The 17,388-nt window shown below is 43.9% G+C and overlaps 1 protein-coding gene across 4 annotated transcripts in view; it reads right to left on the bottom strand.

The window, feature by feature from the left end:
• LONP2 (lon peptidase 2, peroxisomal) overlaps positions 1–13,808 on the bottom strand; it is a 99,657-nt gene extending 85,849 nt beyond the window's left edge. Inside the window, exons 1-2 of one of the 4 annotated variants that reach the window (XR_002823223.1) lie at positions 13,496–13,806; positions 5,009–5,243 (exon numbers count right to left, since the gene is read on the bottom strand). Coding sequence is in view for 3 of the 4 variants with exons in the window: in XM_004371634.2 (XP_004371691.1) it covers positions 5,009–5,243; positions 13,496–13,728 (468 nt within the window). In the remaining variant the exon portion in view is untranslated. Of the gene's footprint in view, positions 1–5,008; positions 5,244–13,495 lie in introns of all 4 variants that reach the window. The other 3 variants (XM_004371634.2, XM_023726968.1, XM_023726970.1) reach the window with 3 other exon arrangements.
• Positions 13,809–17,388: the final 3,580 nt, after the last annotated feature.

Raw genomic sequence — 17,388 nt, 5'->3', positions numbered from 1 at the left:
TGAGTCAGGGCAGTGCTCCTCAGATGGGTGAGAGACCAGTTTCCCCCTTCAATCTTTCATGGACCAATAATCTCTGCTAAATCAGAATCACATGCGGACACCAGGGCAGTGTCAAATGGCTATAAAAGTGTCTGAAGGCTTAATCTCACGGTCTGCACTTCTGATGTCACGACCAGCACCACCAGTGTGAGCAGCAGCGCTCTAGAGATGAAACGGGGGCAGAAGAAAGCCGCCCCTGTGACTTCCACTTGTGAGGGGGATGTCAGGCATATCAAGATGATATGGGAAAGGGCAGTGAAACAACAGCTTCAAATATGAGCCAAGCCAATCATTCTAAGGGCAGAGGCCTGCACTACTGCTATTTTTCAGAAGACCTCTCTGTACATGTTCTAGGGTAAGTAACAGCAATGACTCATTTAATAACTAGCAATGCTCCCAAACATCCCTGGATAAGTCACAAACACTATACAAGCAGTATCTGCTTTGGATGGCAGTAAGAACTTCCTCCCCAAAAAAGGCCATGCAAGCTGAAACCATGCAAAACGATCTTAATAATCAATGGAAAAAATTACAATTCTTGTGACTTTTAACATTTTGGTCAAAACACTAAAAATGCTCTTATTGTTGGTCATAAACATAATACCCGTACTCGTTGCCGTTGAGTCGATTCCGAGTCATACAGACCCTACAGGGCAGAGTAGAACTGCCCCATCGGGTTTCCAAGGAGCAGCCGGTGGATGTGAACTGCCAAACTTTTGGTTAGCAGTCGTAGCTCTTAACCACTGTGCCACCATTTCCCTATAAACATATAGGGAAATAAAAAAATTGTAAAACATTTTCATTTAATACACTGCAATTTAAAACACAGGAGCACTGACAAAGTGTTATGTTTCTTGTTTCTTTGTAAAGAACTCATCAAGGGTAATCTGAACAGTGCTTGTTTTCTTCTTGTCACGTGAGTTTGATATGGCGTGAACATCTCTACACCTTGGCAAACTGTTATGTTTCTAAGTTTGGGTCAGCTTCCAACATTTTATCCTTTGTGCCTTCAATGTCATGGAATAGCTCTAAGAGTTGTTTTGATTTGAAGTTTTTTGCTGGCATCACGTCCTCTGAGACATCTTCATCCTTCTGTCACGATCACTTTCGTCACTTTTGTCAGTCCGTCTGCCATCACAGAGCTCCTCGGGGGCAGACCCAGTCTGTCAGATGGCGACCGCGTCAACATTTCTGCGGTAAGCCGTCTCCTCTAAAACTGCATTCACATCCAACTTGCACTTTACTGCTAGCATTATCTTTTTTTTTTTTTTTTTTTTTGCTGTACTTTCATCTTTGTTGGTCAATCTCTCTTTTAATTATCCTTTTCTGGAAAATGTCCCGTGGGTTTATGACTGAGAGACAACACAACCACGTGCTTTGCTGTGTGTGTGCACGTATGTGTGAAATCAATGAGATGCACAGTGACCCATCACTGACAGACTCCGAAAAAGTGATGTGACTGGTCACTGATGATTTGCTTCTGTTACATACATAGCGATTTTGGGACTGAAGAGTTAACAGTGAAGCTTGTACTTCACGTAATTACTCACAGTTAATACACCATGGTAGCTAAGAGTTGAGCCATGTTCTTGGGGGACTGGTGTGATTTAACTAAACTATGGTAACTGCAAATTGTATCCGAGACATACAAAGTGAGGATGGCCTGTACTTAAAAGACTCAACTATCTTCACTTACCATGTAGAGATCATACAAAATATTTCAAAGCCGTATTTGAAAGTATTATATTTAGTATTTCAGGCCTTGGAATCTCTTCATTCTCCTCATAAATTTTAATCCTGCGAGAGTACCTTTAGGTGACTGCCCTGCATGCAGTTCCTGGTGAGGGGCCTTTGAGCGGAGGAGCAGACACTACTGTAGAGATACACTAAGTCAGTCAGAATTAAAATAAAATTCTTCTTGATAAAATGTGTAATGTAGCATGCTTTTAATTTCACAAATTTAATTACTGTGCTAATTAATACTGTGCTTTATTACTAGCTAATACAGAAAGGGGCTTTGTGTTGTTTTATAATTACAGATGGTAGATCTAATCTAAGTTGGCCTGTCTACAAACACACTCCACTTTGATAAAAACAACTCAAAATGCACGCTCTGGCAGTGACAAGGTTCTGTCAAGTTCCCAGCACATTACTAGCAATTTTATTTAGTAAACTTAGAGACATATTTGATCTTCTTAGAGGTGAGCGTAAAGCTGACCGGGACAACTTGCTGAGGATCACTGTTGCGTTGCTTCCCTGACCCCACACATCGTTCATCAGAGCAGTTTAAGGGTTCAGGAAACAAGCAGGGTAGGAATGCGAACCATGGGAGTTTCAGCTGTAACCACTCAGACGTACTTTGAAAGTACTAATCATTTTTGTTGATCTCATGCTATGCAACTAATAAGAAGTACCAAAAACTGGAGAAATATTTACACGTATGATTTGTTAAATTATTTTAAAGTGCCAGCATTATTATGATCCTGAAAAACACTTGAAAGCACATCTACCTAATACAAAATGTGCTAATACATCTTAAACACTTAATTTTTTTTTTAATGCAAACAAAATAAAGACTTCAGTTCACACTGACAAAAGGCTAGGCTCCTCGACTGTTTCAATCCAAAAGCAAACGCGAACATTTACCTGGTACTTCTATGTGTCAGTCACTAACCTAAGAATATGGAGATGAAAAAGATACGGTTTCTGCCCTCAGGAACCTGAGGGTTAAGTAGTTGACGGTATGATGATAACCCAACAGTACTGAAATATTGACTTCTATTGTAACATCTTCATTAACTAGAATCTGAGCACTGACTGTGAATGATTGTTAGAAAAATAACTTGCAGGTTATACCCCGGAGTTAAACCAGATAAAGCATAAAGCAAGCGTTTAGTGACCGTGGTAGTCATGAGGGCTGCTGACAAGGATTCCCCTTTTCTTTCGGCACATGGTAGGACCGCTCTTTCTCACCTCCCACACATTTAGATGTGGCCAGGGATCTTGTGCTGGTCCATGAAACCTGAGGGGAAGCAACAGTTCCTTCCAGGAAGAAGCATTAAATGCTACTGACAGATCTGTCACATTTCCTTTTCCTGCTTCAGCGATCAATAAAATTTAATAAAATCTGAAGACCTTGCTTCTCGGAATTCATACTAAGAAAATTAAACAGTCAAAACTCATTCCCCAAGCGCTCACTGAGTACACACTATCTGCCAGACACAATACGCTGCTCAGTACTGGACAGCTGAAGGCGGGAGGAACTCGACTCTGGTATGGCAGCAGACCTGGGAGTAAGCGTCAGTACAAGGTGGTCCGCATTCTATGAAGAGATACGGATGAAGGGCTGGGAAGGCAGAGGAAGGAGCACTAGGAGCCCAGGCGAGTTGGGAAAGCACATAAACAGAACGTGAAGATTCAGAGGACAGGCACGCCCCGCAGACAACAGAAGGCGGAATCATAAAGACATGAAAGAACGAGATGTAAAGCTCTCTGAGGGTCAGCGTGGTCAAGCTACAAGGATACATGGGAATCATTAAGAGCTGAGGTAAAACAGACAGGCCTAGGCCAAGTTGTGAAGGGACTTCATGTTAAACTAAGGTATCTGGACTTTATCCATTGAATAACTCCGTCAAAGCTGTCTACTCAGGGACGGGCATGCTCCAGACTGAACAGGATAGCTTCCAGAGAGAAGCAACTAGAAAGCGACCAGCTGGGAGACGAGCAAAGAAGCAGAAGTGAGGGTGATGGGGGTGCAGATGCAGAGGCATCAACTGGAAACAGTCTAAAAAAGGAATGATAAAATTATGACATTCCGACTCACTAAAATTTACACAAGTACTTAAATAAAAGTATTTAATATGAAAATTAGACATGGATATGAAAACAGAACATAAAACTGAATACAGACCAAGACCGGCAGACAAGCGAAAATTAAACTAGATGCGTTACAGTAAGATTTATGATGATTTGTTGCCCTCTAAAAATGAATTTAATGTCATTACAGAATCTTTACATGTTCAACAAATTTCTGTAGATTTGACGTGGGGAAAATGACAAAGTGAAAGAAGCTATGAAGCTGTGTCCAGTAGAACAAACACCCAGGGAGTACTACCCCAGAAAAGGAAAAGAAATTCTATTTCCCCTATATCTCCTTCCTTCCTAAATAGCAGATACACTTATTCCAGTTCTCAAGCTGCCCCTGGCAAAGTTACAGGTATAATGTTTCTACTTCTCTATTGTTTGCCACACTAGAAGTGTGTCACTTCAAATCACACACCAAGGACAACCATCACAGGTAATGATCAATGATGTTCATAATCGAGACTTTCAGGCACCACCTGGTCCTCGAAGATCCACCAGTTACATTTACCGGATTACATCAACAGAAAAGCAGACAGCTACATTGGATAATATACGTCAATAAGGTCCAAAATAAAATGGGCTGGAGAAGAGCTTTCTCCTAGGGAAAGTCAGTAAAACCCTCAGTAACCTAGAATTAAGGATGCCTAACGCGTGCTTCCCTCCCAGCATGCTAGTTATCCGGGTTTCAACCAGGCTTGAAATCAGCCCTCCATGTGCTTAATCTTCAAAAGTTATTCCTGGGCACATGTGACCTTGAGTATAACATGTATAATTCAGAGAACAGGTATTTTAGTGACAAATAGCTTCTGTCCAGTATTTTAATTTTTAACATTACATATTTTAAAAACTATCTGGCTTGGAGACAGAGAAAGTTAAAAGGGGAAGCTCTAGAAATACTCTGTGGAAAATTTTTTAGAAAGGATTAGTTAATATGTCCTGCAACAATTTAGGTACAATCCCAGAAACAAGCCTATTGAAATTAATGTTACAATATTCTATTAACTCGGTTCAACTTAGCCTACCCTCAGACTCCACCACCCGACAGACTCATGACTTCTTAGGGCAGCAGAGGAACCAAAGAAAAGGGCAGATAAAGGCAACTCACTTGCACTGCGTACTTGTAAAACTGCTCTGAAAGTTCTCCTAGTCCCTCCCTAGAGTCACTGGCGGAGGGAAACTCCTCGAGCCGGTCCAACTGTTCCACTTCAGCAACAGGGTAGGGCTTCTCTTTCAGGACCTGCACGATCTGGAAACGGCACAGGCCGGTGATCAGCAGAGTGTAGTGGGGCTTGGGCCAGTTACTGCCCACAACCTGAACTGCCAGAGCAGCCGTCCCGATCCTGAAAAACACACCGAAGTGGGTGTTAGAAGCATTCACAGGGCAGAACAGAAACTCACCTGAGAAACTGTCGCCTTTCCTGAGAAATTCATTTAAAAAAATCCCAAAGAACATCTAAGATGTAAATAAATGATTTCTCCGATCACTTTAGCGCGCAGTATGTGTTTTCTTGAGTCGCCACCATCCTGCTACACAACAAAGCAGTCAGTCCACGTCACTATAACCAGCATCTCTTTTAAAAATTAGCTAAACATTGGGATTATTTAAGCATGAAAATCTAAACGTAGTTGCTTGACATTTATATAGCTTATATTTATTTTACCAACTGGGAATAAGGCAATCAATTTTACCCTAGAATAAATATTAACATTTTAATCAGATTTAAATATAAACAGCATGACGTAAACCAATCTAAAAAACTTCTGCTGCAATACGTTTTGCTGCTAACATCAAGCCAAATTTTTTAATATCATCAATTTATACAATTTCTACCTATGTATCTTGTCTCAAATTCCCACAATCTGGGAATTAACATACATGCTCTTGAACACTGTATTTCTTAATGTGGGGGTTAGGCATTAGAGGCCAAACGCTGTCGTGGACTGAAGGGAGCTAGAGAAAGACTCACACTTCAAGGTCAAATCCTAGTTCTGTTATACGTGGCAATCAGTCCACCTAATACTCTTTGAAAAAGCAGTATATTATGTAAGTCTTAGCTCCTTATCAGGACATGAAACCCGGATCAAGTCACATTTAAACTAAGTTCACAGAAAGTCTCACCCAAACTATACCAAAGTTATACAAAACTTAAAGATCAGCACTCAGAAGATGTTTCCAGCACCCAAATTAAAGTAACACTTTCTCCCCTCAGCCACAGTTATAATTTCAGAAAGGAAACCAGAATTAAATGAAGAAAACGGTAATACTAGAATACTGCACCTGCCCGTCTCAAACACAATGGATCACATACAAACACAGCATGTGAACATTTTTGTGAATTTGCTTATCTCTACATGCAGTCAAGGAGCCCTGGTGGTGCAGTGGTTAAGAGCTCGGCTGCTAACCAAAAGGTCAGCAATTCAAATCCACCAGCTGTTCCTTGGAAACCCTATTGGGCAGTTCTACTCTGTCCTTCAGGGTTGCTATGAGGCAGAATCTACTCGATGGCAATGGACTTGGTTTTGGTTTGTATGTGAGTTTGAATTGACTCAACAGCACACAACAATCAACAGCATGTCACATTTCCCAGTTCCTGAAAAACAGCTCAGATTGCATGACAAAGTTAGCAATACTTAAATAAAGACCATATGGTATTCATCAATGTTTATACAATGCAGAAAGAGTTTACAGTTTTGTGAACATCCACCTAAGGGGTTTACAAACTGGAAACCAAGGAGAAACCACAGAGAGAGAGGAGGGTGAGAGATGGTTATTTATCAATGTTTACGCAAGGCATAAAGAATTCACAGTTCTGTGACTATCCACGAGCAGGAAACCGGATCCCTGGCCTCAGGGGTTTACAAACTAGAAACCAGGGAGGAACCAGAGAGAGAGACAGCAATGAGACAAATTCAAACCTCCAGACTGGGAGCTAAATTTAATTATTTGGGGTAGGCTGCTGTTAAAAAATGAGATTAAAAATGAGTTTTCTTACAAAGCAAGTAAAAAATACTTTTGCTAACTGTGGAAAGGAAGATGTTCCAAACTAGCTTTACACTTTGCCTCTCCTCCTAATGAGCTATAGTATATAAACGTTTTAAATATGTTATTGGTTCTTACCTGAAATCACTCATAAGTTTGCCTGAAAGTTTGAAAGAAAAATATGACCTGTGAAATCAGATGGCTAGAAAGAGAGTACCTGGTGAAAGCATCCGGGTGAAATGTCTTGTCTGAAACGACTGTGTTCAATGTTAGTTTAGACAAGTTCCATTGTATATTTGACTCTAGGTTTTACACATAAAAGTAGCCATTAAAATAAATAATATATTCAATCGACCTAATAATACTTTCCTTTTCCTTATATCAAGTTAATCACCCTTCTAAATATCCTAGCTCTTCTATCAACATATGCTTTATTGGGTATGATCAAAAAAGCAACATTACTGATCTTGCAACAACAGATTCAAGGAGTTTCTTTCCCTTCAGGAAGCAGCTCTGGAAATCTACACACTGATTACAATGTTACTGTTACAGCTCAAAGAGTTTTTGAAACCCCTAACTGGGATCTACCTTCAGACACTGTAAAATGTTATTATAATCCAAACAAGTCTGGCTACAATTGGTACGACTTGTGTCATCTGGAAACTGACTTTGTTATAGTAAGAATTCCAGAAGTTTCTGAGAATCACTGACTCTAATGGTGGGAAAATCTACAAGCAGCATGACTGGGCAAAGCAGTTTCCAGATGAGGACACCATGTTAGTACCTAGACTCTGGTCTGTATGACAAGCACTTACTTTTTTTTCCTTAACTTTAAAGCCCCCATTTCTCTTGGAATCCTCAATCTTCCAAGTCTCTTCCAAGTCCCTTCAGATGTTAGAATGCTGGACCTCTCACAACCCACCACCACCTCTCCCCTCATTTGTGAAATCTACATTTAAAACTCCCCCTTTGGGAAATGATAATACTAACAAAGAGGTTTAGAATGCTTTGCAGTTTACAAAAGCTTTCGTTGTATTATTTTATTCTTCCCTTCAATCCTATGAGGAAAGTAGTACTATCTCCTTATTACAAATGAGTAACTGAGATTCAGAAAGGGTAAACCTAGTTAGTTACTCATGGTTACAAGGCAACTAAATAGCAAAAAAGGGACCTGAATTAGGTTTTACGACAAACTGTATTCTTTTCCCACCACAGTGGACATGTGTACCCATGAGAAGTAGACAACACTTACTAGCATAGTTTTTAAATAGCTCAGATATGGAAAGTGCAGCTATTATTTAACATCTAATGCTCCTTAGAAGCAAGGATGGCGAGACTACGTCTCACATACGTTGGACATGTTTTACCAGGAGGGATCAGTCCCTGGAGAAGGACATCATGCTTGGTAAAGTAGAGGGTCTGTGAAAACGAGGGCGACCCTCAACGAGATGGATGGACACAGTGGCTGCAAAAATGGACTCAAGCATAACAATCGTGAGGATGCGCAGGACAGGGCAGTGTTTCCTTCTGTTGTACACAGGGTCGCTATGAGTCGGAACCGACTCAGCGGCATCTAACAACAACAACAGTTACATGGAGTCCCTGGGTAGGACGAACAGTTAATGCTCTCGGCTGCTAAGACAAAAGTTAGAGGTTCCAGTCCACCCACAGGCACCCTGGAAGAAAGGCCTGGCGATTAGTTCAGAAAAAACAGCCTTTGAAATCCCTAGGGAGCACAGTTGTACTCTGACACACATGGGGTCACCATGAGTCACAATCAACTTGGCGGCAACTGGGTTAGGAAGGTTCCGTGGTAGAATTCTTGCCTTCCACGCTGGAGACCCAGGTTCAATTCCGGGCAAATGCACCTCATGCGTGCCACCAGCGGTCCGTCTGTGGTGGTCTGCATGTCGCTATAAGTCGGAAATGACTTGACGGCAACGGGTTTGTTTTTTTTGGTTTTTCTTACACTGAACAAGGAGCCCTGGTGGTGCAATGGTTAAGCGCTCGGCTGCTAACTAAAAGGCAGGCGTTTGGAACTCACCCAGTGGCTCCGTAGGAGAAAGACCTGGCCATCTGCTTCTGTAAAGATTACAGCCAAGAAAACCGTATGGGACAGTTCTACGCTGTCACGTGGAGTTGCTACGAGTTGGAATGGCTGGCACACAACAAAAATGACAGTGAACAGGTTACAGCGGAGTTTTCAGACTAAGATGGACTAGGAAGAAAAGCCTGGCAATCTACTTCTGAAAATCAGCCAATGAAAACCCTATGAATCACGACGGTCTGATGGGCAACTGATCGTGGGGGGAAGGCCCAGGACCAGGCAGCGTTTTGTTCCACGATGCACGGGACGACCCCAGGGCAGCTACAACAACAACGTGTAAGTATCAATGATGGGTAACTTCTGACGAGAAGCACGTCTTCCAAAGCTGTGAAAGCAAAAGAAAAATTACGTATTTGTGGGAAAGAACCACTAAAACATCTTTTCAATTTTGTCTTGGTGTCACCTAATTAACTTCTTGAATATCTGATGATTTTGAGTAAATCCATCAAGATTAATAATGATTTAGAAACAAGGCCAGAGTCTATTAAAACAGCCCCAAACTTACAACACGGCAAAGAGGGTTTATTGCTCAGGGTTTTTTTATCCTCAACTCTTTCTTAAAACTTCATTTTTGAATTTAAGAAATGCCACTTCTAGATCCAAACAAAATCAAACCCATTGCCATCAAGTTGATTCTGACTCATAGTGACCCTATGGGACAGAGCAAACTTCATTTTTGAATTTAAGAAATGCCACTTCTAGATCCAAACAAAATCAAACCCATTGCCATCAAGTTGATTCTGACTCATAGTGACCCTATGGGACAGAGCAGAACTGCCCCATAGGGTTTCCAAGGAGTCACTGGTAGATTCGAAATACCGACCTTTTGGTTAAGTCAAGCTGTCAACCACTGCACCACCAGGGCTCCCACTTCTAGACAGACCTTCCTTAAAAAAGAGCAACTGCAAGTTTAGGAAAATCTGAGTTACCCATTACATACCTGCTAATACGCAGGACTAAATTTAAATGTAAAAAAAAAAAAAAAAAAATTTACTATTATCAGCCGATTATTTCTTGAATGCCTGAGAATGCTAATAATATATATAAATAGTAATACATGGAGAAAGAATTGATCCAAATTATGAAACTGCATCTACTACAGATGAAACATTGATTTTTCCTTAAACAAATGACGAAGAGACTCACGTGGGGTCTCCGAGATGAAGAAGAAAACCAACACGTGAAGACGGACTGAGGACCCAGCACTGTGAGGGAAGGAAGCCAGGGACTCTGAAAGTAGGGCTGGAACAGGATGGAAGGCCATCTTGCAATGCATAAAAGGATACTGTACAAGCAGTGCTAAATTGTCCGTTTTCATGAAGAAAACAAAGGGTTGTTCAGGAGCCCCTAAAACTACAGTCCAGTTAAGTAGGGAGATGAAGGCTGTCCCGAGGCGATGGCAGCCAAGTCCCACAGTGCGGGGACAATGCAAAGCTCTTCTGAAAAGGCTCCCGTGTCGGCCACCACGCCTGCACACACACAGGCAGAAAGGGGCTCAGCAGTTCACAAGGTGAAGGAAGTGGCTCAGGCAAGCCAACGTCTGGCTCTGCTACTCTGTATGGCAAGGAACTCGGGGGGCAAATTCTTGCTGCCTCTCCCTGAAGACCGTGGCCATTGTCACCTGGATGGTGCAAGGAAACACCCAAAGCCACGACCAGAACCACACTGTAGGGAGCCTCTTGTCCCCTGGTGCAATCTAGTGGTAAGCTTGGGGCCTGTTATGGATTGAATTGTATCCCCCAAAAAATATGTGTCAACTTGGCTAGGCCATGATTCCCAGTATCACGTGGTTGTCCTGCATTTTGTGATCTGATGTATTTGCCCTATGTTTGTAAATGCTAACCTCTATGATGTTAATGAGGCAGGATTAGAGGCAGTTATGTTAATGAGGCAGCACACAATCTACAGTCAATCTCTTTTGAGATATAAAAGAGAGAAGAGGAACCTTCTACCACCAACAAAGAAGAGCCGGGAATGGAGCATGTCCTTTGGACCCGGGGTCCCTGTGCTGAGAAACTCCTAGACCAGGGGAAACTGATGACAAGGATCTTCTCCCAGAGCTGCCAGAGAGAAAGCCTTTCCCTGGAGCTGACCCCTGCATTCAGACTTCTAGCCTCCTAGAGAATAAATCTGTTTGTTAGACATCCACTTGTGGTATTTCTTTTATAGCAATACTAGATAACTAAAACAGGGCCTAAGAAAATACATGTTAAGATACAAGAGAAGGAGCAGTGATGAGAACCAGTGATCAGAAAGAGAAACCAAAGGGAAATGGGAGCAGAAAAGGCCCTTTAAGAAGAAAAGAGAAGGACTGGGGGAGGAAAGGAGAGGCAGGGAGTGTGCAAGACAGGCACCCAAAAGTGTGTGGACGGGAAGATGCTCAACATGTCTAGGGACACGCAACGCAGAACCACAGTCAGACACCACTTCACACCCACTAGGGTGGCTACAACCAAAGCACAAACAGACAAAAACCCAGTGAAGAACCAGTGTCGGCTCCCGGATGTAGAGAGACTGGAACCCTCCTCCACTGCTACTGAGAATGTAAAATGGCGCAGCCTGCTGTGGAAAAGTCTGGCGGCTTCTCAAAAAGTTAAACGTAGAATTACCATATGACCCAGTACCTCCGCTCAAAGCAGGGGCTCAGATACATATACACCAATACTCACTGCAGCTTTATTCACAATAGCCAAAAGGTGGAAAAAACTCCAACTGTCCATCAGCAGATGATACACAAAATGGAGCACAGTGAAAACTGTGAGAGCCGGAACTCGACGGGACTGCCTAGTTTTTCCAGGTTTTGCCAGTTTTCCACCTTTGACAGAGTGTAGTCTTCCCACTTTTTCCTGATTTAGTGGAAAATACAGTAAAACTTGTGAAAGCCAGAACCTGTGTAAGGCAGCAACCTGTCAGAGAAGGAACAGTCCAACATTTTCCACTAAAATGAGGGATAGAAAAGTGGGAAGACTGCACCCTGTCAAAGGCAGAAAACTTGCAAAACAAGGCAGTCCCTTCAAGTTCCACTTCTCACAGGTTTCACTGTATTTGCATTTTCCTTTTCTGACAGGTTTCCACCTTAAAGTTTCCAGCTTTTGCAGATCTTACTGTATACACGTATACCAAACTCACTGCCGCTGAGCTGATTCCGACTAATAGCAACCCTACAGAACAGAGCAGAACTGCCCCATAGTTTCAAAGGCTGTAATCTTTACAGGAGCAGACTGTCACATCTTTCTCCCACGGTGTGGCTGGTGGGTTCGAACTCCCAGAACTTTTGGTTAGCGCCCGAGCACTTTAACCACTGTACCACCAGGGCTCCTTGTATATATGTATACCCATTACCATTGAGTCAGTCCCAACTCATAGTGACCCTATAAGGCAGAGCAGAACTGCCCCATAGGGTTGGTTTCCAAGGAGTGGCTGATGGATTCAAACTGCCGACCTTTCTGGCTAGTGGCTGAACTCTTAATCACTGCGCCACCAGAGCTCAGTGTATATATGTATAGTGAAATATACTCCACCACAAAAAGGAATGAACTTCATAGTACGACAGGGGAGGACCTGGAGAACAGCATGCTAAGTGAAATAATACAGACGCAAAAGAACGTTGCATGATCCCATTTATATGAAATATCTAGAACAAACAAATGCATAGCGTCAGAAAGCAAACCAGTGGTTATCATGGGCTGGGGGCGGGGAGAACGGAGAGGTATTACGCAATGGGTACAGAGTTTGCGGTGATGAAAACGTTCTGGAAACAAACTGTGGCGACGGTTGCAAAATATTGTGAGTGTGATTGACGCCACTGGATTGTGCACTTGACAACGGCTAAAACGGCAAATTTTATGTTGTGTACATTTTACCACAACTAAAAAAAAGTTAATGGAAGCGGGTGCAGTTCAGAATAGGACTGGCAAAAGCAAATGCGTGCAGTAGAGAGTGCCTCAATGAAGAGAATAAAATTTTTTAATTAAAAAAACAAGAAGAGGAGAGACAGACACGGAAAGGAAAGAGAAGGGAGATCAGCTGGGGGAAAGGGGCGGCCGGGAGACCTAGCAGCAAGAGACCAGGAGTCTGAAGACGCGGGAGTGGGCGGGGAATCCAAGACGAATCCTTACACGCGACAGCTACTTGAGACATCTGTCATTCCCATCTGATATGCGAAGAGACGAGGGGGACGTAGAAGCAAGCCTCCGAGGCCGCTCCCGAGGCTCCGCGCTCCCAGGCCGGTGCCGGCCCGGTGTCCCGGGAGAGGCCGCCCGGGGTCCCGGGAGAGGCCGCCCGGGGTCCCGGGAGAGGCCGCCCCGTGTCCCGGGACAGGCCGCCCGTGTCCCGGGAGAGGCCGGCCCGTGTCCCGGGAGAGGCCGCCCGTGTCCCGGGAGAGGCCGCCCGTGTCCCGGGAGAGGCCGGCCCGTGTCCCGGGAGAGGCCGCCCGTGTCCCGGGAGAGGCCGGCCCGTGTCCCGGGAGAGGCCGCCCGTGTCCCGGAGAGGCCGGCCGGGTCTACCTGTGCAGCGGCGGCAGGTCCTGCGCGTCGCTGGGCGGGTCGGGCGTGTTGGGGATGACGCCCAGGATGGTGCTCTGCAGCGACGTGCCCTTGAGCAGGCGGCTCCGCACCAGCTGCAGGTTGCGGGCCGAGTCCACGCTGGTGCGCATGGTGGAGCCGGGCAGCAGCACGCCCTCGTGGGTGAGCAGCAGCGGGAGGCGGCTGGGGATCTGGATGGGGTTCACCGACGACATGGTGACAGCTAGCCGCACACGGGGCCGTCGGAGCGAGCCGAACCCACTGCTCGGCGCAACCTACTCGCCGCCACCACACTCCCGCACCGCTTCCGGTGCGCAGCGCTTCCGGCTCCGCGCTACGGCCCGCCCCCTGGCTCAAACACCGCCGCTTCGCGCTGCCTCCTGTGGGGCTGCGGATGAAGTTTGCGTATCGTAAATATGCGAAAAGAAGCGCATTAAAGCGACCTCTGACCTTTGCCTCTCCGGGCCTTCTGCACTTTTCTGTGAGCCTCACCTACACACAGAACGACCTATCTGTTGTGTTTGGAATGCCTATCGCGTTTAAATTGTACATACTTAATTTTTTTTTTTTAATTTTTTGTTGTACTTTAGATGAAGGTTTACAGAGCAAACTAGCTTCTCATTAAACAGTTAATACACATATTGTTTTGTGACACTGGTTGCCAACAACAACATGTCGACACTCTCCCCTTCTTGACCTTTGGTTCCCCCTTGCTAGCTTTCCTGTCCCCTCCTGCCTTCTCCTCCTTGCCCCTGGGCTGGTGTGACCCTTTAGTCTCATTTTGTTTTAATGGGCCTGTCTAATCTTTGGCTGAAGGGTGAACCTCTGGAGTGACTTCATTACTGAGCTAAAAGGGTGTCCGGGAGCCATACTCTCGGGGTTTCTCCAGTCTCCCTCAGGCCAGTAAGTCTGGTCTTTTTTTATGAGTTAGAATTTCATTCCACATTTTTCTCCAGCTGTGTCTGGGACCCTCTGTTGTGATCCTTGTCAGAGGAGTCAGAGGTGGTGGCCAGGCACCATCTGGTTGTGTTGGACTCGGTTTGGTGGAGGCTGTGGTAGTTGCCGTCCTGTAGTCCTGTGGACTAATCTTTCCCTTGTGTCTTGTTTTCTTCTTTCTCCCTTGCTCCTGAAGGAGTGAGACCAGTGGAGTATCTTAGATGGCCACTCACAAGCTTTTAAGACCCCAGACGCTACTCACCAATGTAGAATGTGGAAGATTTTCTTTATAAACTGTGTTATGCCAATTGAGCTAGATGTTCCCCGAGACCATGGTCCCCACAGCCCTCCGCCCAGTAATTTGGTCCCTCAGGGAGTTTGGATGTGTCTATGGAGCTTATATTTAAAATTTTTTTAACTTTTGATTCTAATTGTGTTGTTGTTGTTAGGTGCCATCAAGTCAGTTCCAACTCATAGCGACCCCATGTACAACAGAACAAAACACTGCCCAGTCTTGTGCCATCCTCACCATTGTTGTTATGCTTGAGCATTTTTACAGCCACTGTCAATCCATCTCATTGAGGGTCTTGCTCTTTTTTACTGACTGTCTACTTTACCAAACATGATGTCCTTCTCCGGGGACTGATCCCTCCTGATAATATGTCCAAACTATGTGAGCAGTAATCTCACCATCCTCGCTTCTAAGGTGCATTCTGGTTGTATTTCTTCCAAGACAGATTTGTTCGTTCTTTTAGTGGTCCATGGTATATTCAATATTCTTCACCAACACAATTCAAAGTTGTCAATTCTTCAGTCTTCCTTATTCATTGCCCAGCTTTTGCATGCGAGGCGACTGAAAACACCATGGCTTGGGTCAAACGCACCTTAGTCTTCAAGGTGACGTCTTTGCTTTTGAACACTTTAAAGAGGTCTTTCACAGCAGATTTGCCCAGTGCAATGCATCTTTTGATTAGCTGCTTCTATGGGTGTTGACTGTTGAGCCAAACAAAATGAAATCCTTGACAGTTTTCATCTTTTCTCCATTTATCATGATGTTGCTTATTGGTCCAGTTGTGAGGATTTTTGTTTTCTTTATGTTGAGGTGTAATCCATACTGAGGGCTATGGCCTTTGATCTTCATCAGTAAGTGCTTGAAGTCCTCTTCACTTTCAGCAAGCAAGGTTGTGTCATCTGCATATCGCAGGTTGTTAATGAGTCTTCCTCCAATCTTGATGCCCCATTCTTCTTCACATAGTCCAGCTTCTCAGATTATTTGTTCAGCATACAGATTGAATAGGTATGGTGAAAGGATACAACCCTGAAACACACCTTTCCTGACTTTAAACCACGAAGTATCCCCTTGTTCTGTTCAAATGACTGCCTCTTGATCTATGTACATGTTCCTCATGAGCACAATTAAGTGTTCCGGAATTCCCATTCTTCGCAATGTCATCCATAATTTGTTATGATCCACACAGTTGAATGCCTTTGCATAGTCAATAAAACACAGGTGAACATCTTTCTGCTATTCTCTGCTTTCAGCCAGAATCCGTCTGACATCAGCAATGATATCCCTGGTTCCACGTCCTCTTCTGAATCTGGCTTGCATTTCCGGCAGTTCCCTGTTGATACTGCTGCAGCCGCTTTTGAATGATCTTCAGCAAAATTTTACTTGCATGTGATATTAATGATACTGTTCAATAATTTCCACATTCATTTGGATCACCTTTCCTGGGAATAGGCATAAATGTGGATATCTTCCAGTCAGTTGACCAGGTAGCTGTCTTTTAAATTTCTTGGCATAGACGAGTGAGCACTTCCAGTGCTGCATCCGTTTGTTGAAACATTTCAGTTGATATTCCGTCAATTCCTGGAGCCTTGTGCCTTCAGTGCAGCTTGGACCTCATCCTTCAGTACCATTGGTTCCTGATCATATGCTATCTCCTGAAATGGTTGAACGCCTACCAGTTCTTTTTGGTATAATGACTCTGTGTATTCCTTCCGTCTTCTTTGGATGCTTCCTGTGTCGTTTAGTATTTTCCCCATAGAATCCTTCGCTATTGCAACTCGAGGCTTGAATTTTTCCTTCAGTTTTTTCAGCTTGAGAAATGCCGCGCGTGCTCTTCCCTTTTGGTTTTCTATCTCCAGCTCTTTGCATGTGTCATTATAATACTTTACTAACTGTATATTAACAAAAATGTTGCAAAAATATAGGAAAGAGTTCACATATACCTTCCACTCAGTTTCTCCTGTTAACATCTTAGTGGGGCCCCAGTGGCGGACTAGTTAAGAGCTTGGCTGCTAACCAAAAGGTCAGCAGCTTGAATCCACAGGCCGCTCCTTGGAAACCCTATGGGGTAGTTGTACTTTGTCTTGTTGGGTCACTGTGAGTCGGAATCAACTCGATGGCAATAGGTTCAGTTTTGTTGGTTTATAATCTTAGCACAATTGCCAATTTCGGAAATTAACATTACTAATAACACTTATCTATAAACCTTAGTCAAATTTTGCCAGTTTTCTCAGTAATGTCCTTTCTCTGGCCCAGGATCCCAGTTTTTGTTTGGTTGCGATGCCTCTTTGATCTCTAATCTGCGACAATTTCTCCATCTTTTTTGTTTTGCCTTTTAAAACCCTGAGGCACTAGTCAGTTATTGTGGAGAATGCTCCTTCAGTTTGGATTTAGCTGACGTGTTCTCATGATGGCCTCAGCCTTGTGTATTTTTCGCAAGAATACCACAGAAGTGATGTTGTGCTGTTTTTAATGATACCAAAACCATACTGGTTGCCGTCGAGTCAATTCTGACTCATAGCGACCCTATAGGACAGAATAGAACTGACCCATAGGGTTTCCAAGGAGTGGCTGGTGGATTCAAACTGTTGACCCTTTTGGTTAGAGGCTGAGCTCTTAACCACTGCGCCACCAGGGCTCCTCTTAGTGG

This window comes from Trichechus manatus, unplaced genomic scaffold (genome assembly GCF_000243295.1).
Source record: "Trichechus manatus latirostris isolate Lorelei unplaced genomic scaffold, TriManLat1.0 scaffold00014, whole genome shotgun sequence".
Classification (NCBI taxonomy): Eukaryota; Metazoa; Chordata; class Mammalia; order Sirenia; family Trichechidae; genus Trichechus; species Trichechus manatus.
The sequence above is the reverse complement of the archived record's forward strand: the minus strand, read 5'-3'. Positions and strand labels throughout refer to the sequence as shown.